This window comes from Cetorhinus maximus, unplaced genomic scaffold, assembly GCF_964194155.1.
Source record: "Cetorhinus maximus unplaced genomic scaffold, sCetMax3.hap1.1 HAP1_SCAFFOLD_4562, whole genome shotgun sequence".
Lineage (NCBI taxonomy): Eukaryota > Metazoa > Chordata > Chondrichthyes > Lamniformes > Cetorhinidae > Cetorhinus > Cetorhinus maximus.
In genome coordinates, this window is record NW_027600465.1 from 608 (window position 1) to 8,128 (window position 7,521).

The 7,521-nt window shown below is 54.8% G+C and overlaps 1 protein-coding gene across 1 annotated transcript; it reads left to right on the plus strand.

The window, feature by feature from the left end:
• Positions 1-1,006: 1,006 nt before the first annotated feature.
• LOC144678540 (caM kinase-like vesicle-associated protein) lies at positions 1,007-7,291 on the plus strand (the record flags this gene model as incomplete). Its single annotated transcript, XM_078538290.1, has 5 exons — positions 1,007-1,155; positions 1,205-1,336; positions 2,021-2,095; positions 2,492-2,630; positions 7,171-7,291. Coding segments are annotated over exons 1-5 (616 nt in total), but the record flags the coding sequence as incomplete, so codon positions are not given.
• Between the last annotated feature and the right edge of the window lie 230 nt (positions 7,292-7,521).

The following is a 7,521-nucleotide window of genomic DNA, read 5'->3' on the forward strand; positions in this document are numbered from 1 at the left end:
ACCCCCAACCGTGAGACCCCCAGCCCGAGACCCCCGACCACGTACATTCTGACACCGTGACCCCCGACCCCGAGACCCCCGACCCCGAGACCCCCAACCCCGAGACCCCCGACCCCAAATGCTCCAACCCCAAATGCCCCGACCTCAAACGCCCCGACCCCGAGACCCCCGACCCCGAGACCCCCAATCCTGAGACCCCCGACCCCGAGACCCCTGACCCAGAACCCGACCCCGAGACCACCAACTCCAAATGCCCTGACCCGGAGACCCCCGACCCTGAGACCCCCGACCCCGAGACCCCCGACCCCAAGCCCGAGACACTCAACCCTGAGACCCCCAGCCCAAGACCCTCGACCCCAAGCCCGAGACACTCAACTCTGAGACCCCGAGACCCCCGACCCTGAGACCCCCAGCCCAAAACCCCCGACCCTGAGACCCCCGACCCCGAGACCCCCGACCCCGAGACCCCTGACCCCAAGACCCCCGACCCCGAGACCCCCAATCCCGAGACCCCCGACCCCGAGACCCCTGACCCCGAAAGCCCTGACCCCGAGACCCCCGACCCCGAGACCCCCGACCCCGAGACCCCCGACACCGAGAACCCCAGCCCGAGACCCCCGACCCCAAGACCCCCGATCCTGAGACCCCCAACCCCGAACGTCCCAACTCTGAGATCCTAAGCCGGAGACCCCCAAGACCCCGAGACCCCCCAACACAGAGACCCCCCCACCCCGTCAGGCCACGCTAAGACCCTCCCTCCCTCCCCTCCTCCCGAAACACCCACCCGGAAAATGAGCTCCGTCCTCCAACCCCCGCCCCCCCAACAGCGAGTTCCCCTCCCCCCACCCCCACCCCCACCCAGGTCAGCCCTGCTCTGGGGGATGGGTAGAGTCCAGTTCAGGACAGGGGAGAGGTCACTGCCGTGTCCAGTGACGCAGGGCACTGCTGGGCCCCGATGGGGCGTCACCCCCATCCCGCCTCAGCCCAGTCAGCAGGCTGCTCGACCATGGCGGGCGGCGCAGCGGCCCCCAAACACGCGGCAGCTGGAGTCAGCATTGGCAGGAGGGACCCTTCCGCTCCCCCCAGCCCCATGTGCGCGCTGGTCGACCTCAAGGGGCGTCGCATCACGCAGCGCCGATCGCTGCTGCCGGCACAGTCCGATCCCAGTCTCACACCCTGTCCCTCTCCCCTCCCCCCACTACAGGAAGGAGTTCTGTGAGATCTGCATCGCCAGGGAGAAGCTGTCAGACAAGATTTACTCCTGCAAGAAATTCTCAAAGAAAGACGGCAGGAGTGTCCGGAGAGCAGCAAAGAACGAGATTCTCATCCTGAAGATGTGAGTAAAGATGGAGCTTTACTCTGTATCTAACCCCGTGCTGTACCTGTCCTGGGAGTGTTTGATGGGGACAGTGTAGAGGGAGCTTTACTCTGTATCTAACCCCGTGCTGTACCTGTCCTGGGAGTGTTTGATGGGGACAGTGTAGAGGGAGCTTTACTCTGTATCTAACCCCGGGCTGTACCTGTCCTGGGAGTGTTTGATGGGGACGGTGTAGAGGGAGCTTTACTCTGTATCTAACCCCGTGCTGTACCTGTCCTGGGAGTGTTTGATGGGGACGGTATAGAGGGAGCTTTACTCTGTATCTAACCCCGTGCTGTACCTGTCCTGGGAGTGTTTGATGGGGACGGTGTAGAGGGAGCTTTACTCTGTATCTAACCCCGTGCTGTACCTGTCCTGGGAGTGTTTGATGGGGACGGTGTAGAGGGAGCTTTACTCTGTATCTAACCCCGTGCTGTACCTGTCCTGGGAGTGTTTGATGGGGACGGTGTAGAGGGGGCTTTACTCTGTATGTACAATGCCTGTCAGTTGATCCTCTGTTGCGACTCCTGCCCGAGTTGAAGAGCTCCATTGACGCACACTGGCCAATGGGCAGGTGGGGAGGGGAGAGGAGGTGGGTGGGTGGGGAGGAGAGGAAATCGGACGAAGGGGAGATGTTTAATAATTTCTGTCTATTCACTGCAGGGTAAATCATCCCAACATCCTACAGCTGATTGACACATTTGAGACAAGGGAGGAATACTTTATTTTTCAGGAAATGTGAGTTTCTCTGCTGGGGTGGGCCGATGGAGGCTTTTCGTTTGCGATCCGGGCTGTTTGGGAGTTTGACGGGAGCGCCGGAGAGAAAACCGAGAACTGAGCCCATCTCTGAAATCGGGATTGAGCGCGTCCGCGATTCCCCACCCAGTCGAATAGCCGGCGCTGGAATGTGGCGCTGCCGGCGGCTGGACGCCCAGGTCGGATCTGCTCCTGGCGGCAGGCACCTCCAGAACTGTGTGGCACCCCCCCTTACCCTATTGCCCGCCACCGAGGCAGACCCTCCATCTCACTGCCAGCGTTCGGGTAAACCCACCCCAGCCCCCACGCCCGCCCCCACCCTGACAAATAAGCCAGCTAGAAATCTCCAGCTTCACTCAGCTCTCTGTCATATTCTAGGGCGACAGGGAGTGACCTCTTTGACTGGATTCTTCACCAGGGCTCATACACGGAGAGAGATGCCAGTAATGTGATTCGACAGGTGCTGGACACAGTTTCTTACCTGCACTCACTCCACATCGTGCATCGAAACATTAAGGTAAGATTCTCTGTAACTGGCAGTGAGATATCTGTCAACTGACTGGTGTCTCTCAGTCCCCTCTCTCTCTCAGGGAGATATCTGTACACTGACTGGTGTCTCTCAGTCCCCTCTCTCTCTCAGGGAGATATCTGTACACTGACTGGTGTCTCTCAGTCCCCTCTCTCTCTCAGGGAGATATCTGTACACTGACTGGTGTGTCTCAGTCCCCTCTCTCTCAGGGAGATATCTGTACACTGACTGGTGTCTCTTAGTCACTCTCTCTCAGGGAGATATCTGTACACTGACTGGTGTCTCTCAGTCCTCTCTCTCTCAGGGAGATATCTGTACACTGACTGGTGTCTCTCAGTCCCTCTCTCTCTCAGGGAGATATCTGTACACTGACTGGTGTCTCTCAGTCCCTCTCTCTCAGGGAGATATCTGTACACTGACTGGTGTCTCTCAGCCCCTCTCTCTCTCAGGGAGATATCTGTACACTGACTGGTGTCTCTCAGTCCCCTCTCTCTCAGGGAGATATCTGTACACTGACTGGGGTCTCTCAGTCCCCCTCTCTCTCTCAGGGAGATATCTGTACACTGACTGGTGTCTCTCAGTCCCCTCTCTCTCAGGGAGATATCTGTACACTGACTGGTGTCTCTCAGTCCCTCTCTCTCTCTCAGGGAGATATCTGTACACTGACTGGTGTCTCTCAGTCCCTCTCTCTCTCTCAGGGAGATATCTGTACACTGACTGGTGTCTCTCAATCCCCTCTCTCTCAGGGAGATATCTGTACACTGACTGGTGTATCTCAGTCCCCTCTCTCTCTCTCTCTCTCAGGAGATATCTTTACACTGGCTGGGGTCTCTCAGTCCCCCTCTCTCTCTCAGGGAGATATCTGTACACTGACTGGTGTCTCTCAGTCCCCTCTCTCTCTCTCAGGGAGATATCTGTACACTGACTGGTGTCTCTCAGTCCCCTCTCTCTCTCAGGGAGATATCTGTACACTGGTGTCTCTCAGTCCCTCTCTCTCTCTCAGGGAGATATCTGTACACTGACTGGTGTCTCTCCGTCCCTCTCTCTCTCTCAGGGAGATATCTGTACACTGTCTGGTGTCTCTCAGTCCCCTCTCTCTCTCAGGGAGATATCTGTACACTGACTGGTGTCCCTCAGTCCCCTCTCTCTCAGGGAGATATCTGTACACTGACTGGTGTCTCTCAGTCCCTCTCTCTCAGGGAGATATCTGTACACTGACTGGTGTCTCTCAGTCCCCTCTCTCTCTCAGGGAGATATCTGTACACTGACTGGTGTCTCTCAGTCCCCTCTCTCTCTCTCAGGGAGATATCTGTACACTGACTGGTGTCTCTCAGTCCCCTCTCTCTCAGGGAGATATCTGTACACTGACTGGTGTCTCTCAGTCCCTCTCTCTCTCAGGGAGATATCTGTACACTGACTGGGGTCTCTCAGTCCCCCTCTCTCTCTCAGGGAGATATCTGTACACTGACTGGTGTCTCTCAGTCCCCTCTCTCTCAGGGAGATATCTGTACACTTACTGGTGTCTCTCAGTCCCTCTCTCTCTCAGGGAGATATCTGTACACTGACTGGGGTCTCTCAGTCCCCCTCTCTCACTCAGGGAGATATCTGTACACTGGCTGGGGTCTCTCAGTCCCCCTCTCTCTCTCAGGGAGATATCTGTACACTGACTGGTGTCTCTCAGTCCCCTCTCTCTCTCTCAGGGAGATATCTGTACACTGACTGGTGTCTCTCAGTCTCTCTCTCTCTCAGGGAGATATCTGTACACTGACTGGTGTCTCTCAGTCCCTCTCTCTCTCAGGGAGATATCTGTACACTGACTGGTGTCTCTCAGTCCCCTCTCTCTCTCAGGGAGATATCTGTACACTGACTGGTGTCTCTCAGTCCCTCTCTCTCTCAGGGAGATATCTGTACACTGACTGGGGTCTCTCAGTCCCCCTCTCTCTCTCAGGGAGATATCTGTACACTGACTGGTGTCTCTCAGTCCCCTCTCTCTCAGGGAGATATCTGTACACTGACTGGTGTCTCTCAGTCCCTCTCTCTCTCAGGGAGATATCTGTACACTGACTGGGGTCTCTCAGTCCCCCCTCTCTCAGGGAGATATCTGTACACTGACTGGTGTCTCTCAGTCCCTCTCTCTCAGGGAGATATCTGTACACTGACTGGTGTCTCTCAGTCCCCTCTCTCTCAGGGAGATATCTGTACACTGACTGGTGTCTCTCAGTCCCCTCTCTCTCTCTCAGGGAGATATCTGTACACTGACTGGTGTCTCTCAGTCCCTCTCACTCTCTCAGGGAGATATCTGTACACTGACTGGTGTCTCTCAGTCCCTCTCTCTCTCAGGGAGATATCTGTACACTGACTGGTGTCTCTCAGTCCCTCTCTCTCTCTCAGGGAGATATCAGTACACTGACTGGTGTCGCTCAATCCCCTCTCTCTCAGGGAGATATCTGTACACTGACTGGTGTATCTCAGTCCCCTCTATCTCTCTCTCTCTCAGGGAGATATCTTTACACTGGCTGGGGTCTCTCAGTCCTCCTCTCTCTCTCAGGGAGATATCTGTACACTGACTGGTGTCTCTCAGTCCCCTCTCTCTCTCTCTCTCAGGGAGATATCTGTACACTGACTGGTGATTCTCAGTCCCCTCTCTCTAAGGGAGATATCTGTACACTGACAGGTGTCTCTCAGTCCCTCTCTCTCAGGGAGATATCTGTACACTGACTGGTGTCTCTCAGTCCCCTCTCTCTCAGGGAGATATCTGTCAACTGACTGGTGTCCCTCAGTCCCCTCTCTCTCAGGGAGATATCTGTACACGGACTGGTGTCTCTCAGTCCCCTCTCTCTCAGGGAGATATCTGTACACTGACTGGTGTATTTCAGTCCCCTCTCTCTCTCAGGGAGATATCTGTACACTGACTGGTGTCTCTCAGTCTCTCTCTCTCTCAGGGAGATATCTGTACACTGACTGGTGTCTCTCAGTCCCTCTCTCTCTCAGGGAGCTATCTGTACACTGACTGGTGTCTCTCAGTCCCCTCTCTCTCTCAGGGACATATCTGTACACTGACTGGTGTCTCTCAGTCCCTCTCTCTCTCAGGGAGATATCTGTACACTGACTGGGGTCTCTCAGTCCCCCTCTCTCTCTCAGGGAGATATCTGTACAATGACTGGTGTCTCTCAGTCCCCTCTCTCTCAGGGAGATATCTGTACACTGACTGGTGTCTCTCAGTCCCTCTCTCTCTCAGGGAGATATCTGTACACTGACTGGGGTCTCTCAGTCCCCCCTCTCTCAGGGAGATATCTGTACACTGACTGGTGTCTCTCAGTCCCTCTCTCTCAGGGAGATATCTGTACACTGACTGGTGTCTCTCAGTCCCCTCTCTCTCAGGGAGATATCTGTACACTGACTGGTGTCTCTCAGTCCCCTCTCTCTCTCTCAGGGAGATATCTGTACACTGACTGGTGTCTCTCAGTCCCTCTCTCTCTCTCAGGGAGATATCTTTACACTGGCTGGGGTCTCTCAGTCCCCCTCTCTCTCTCAGGGAGATATCTGTACACTGACTGGTGTATCTCAGTCCCCTCTCTCTCTCTCTCTCAGGGAGATATCTGTACACTGACTGGTGTCTCTCAGTCCCCTCTCTCTCAGGGAGATATCTGTACACTGACAGGTGTCTCTCAGTCCCTCTCTCTCAGGGAGATATCTGTACACTGACTGGTGTCTCTCAGTCCCTCTCTCTCTCAGGGAGATATCTGTACTCTGACTGGTGTCTCTCAGTCCCCTCTCTCTCAGGGAGATATCTGTACACTGACTGGTGTATCTCAGTCCCCTCTCTCTCTCTCTCTCAGAGGGATATCTGTACACTGACTGGTGTCTCTCAGTCCCCTCTCTCTCTCAGGGAGATATCTGTACACTGACTGGTGTATCTCAGTCCCCTCTTTCTCTGGGAGATATCTGTACACTGACTGGTGTCTCTCAGTCCCTCTCTCTCAGGGAGGTATCTGTACACTGGCTGGTGTATCTCAGTCCCCTCTCTCTCTCTCTCTCAGGGAGATATCTGTACACTGACTGGTGTCTCTCAGTCCCCTCTCTCTCAGGGAGATAGCTGTACACTGACTGGTGTCTCTCAGTCCCCTCTCTCTCAGGGAGATATCTGTACACTGACTGGTGTCTCTCAGTCCCCTCTCTCTCTCTCTCTCAGAGGGATATCTGTACACTGACTGGTGTCTCTCAGTCCCCTCTCTCTCAGGGAGATATCTGTACACTGACTGATGTCTCTCAGTCCCCTCTCTCTCTCAGGGAGATATCTGTACACTGACTCGTGTATCTCAGTCCCCTCTCTCTCAGGGAGATATCTGGACACTGACTGGTGTCTCTCAGTCCCTCTCTCTCAGGGAGATATCTGGACAGTGACTGGTGTCTCTCAGTCCCTCTCTCTCAGGGAGATATCTGGACAGTGACTGGTGTCTCTCAGTCCCTCTCTCTCAGGGAGATATCTGGACAGTGACTAGTTCCACACTCTTTTTTTCTGTTTCAGCTGGAGAATCTGATATACTACAGGCATCAGAATCCATCGAAGGTTGTGATCGGGGACTTCCATCTGTCACGCATCGAGGCGGGTCCGATTTCAGATCCCTGTGGGACACCCGAGTATTTGGGTAGGAATTGGATGCCCCCTACACTGTGTCTAATCCTAGCCTGCATACTCACACACACACACACTCACATTCATACACACTCTCACACACACACTCACATTAATACACACTCTCACACACACACTCACATTCATACACACTCTCACACACACACTAACATTCATACACACTCTCACACACACACTCACATTCATACACACTCTCACACACACACTCACATTCATACACAC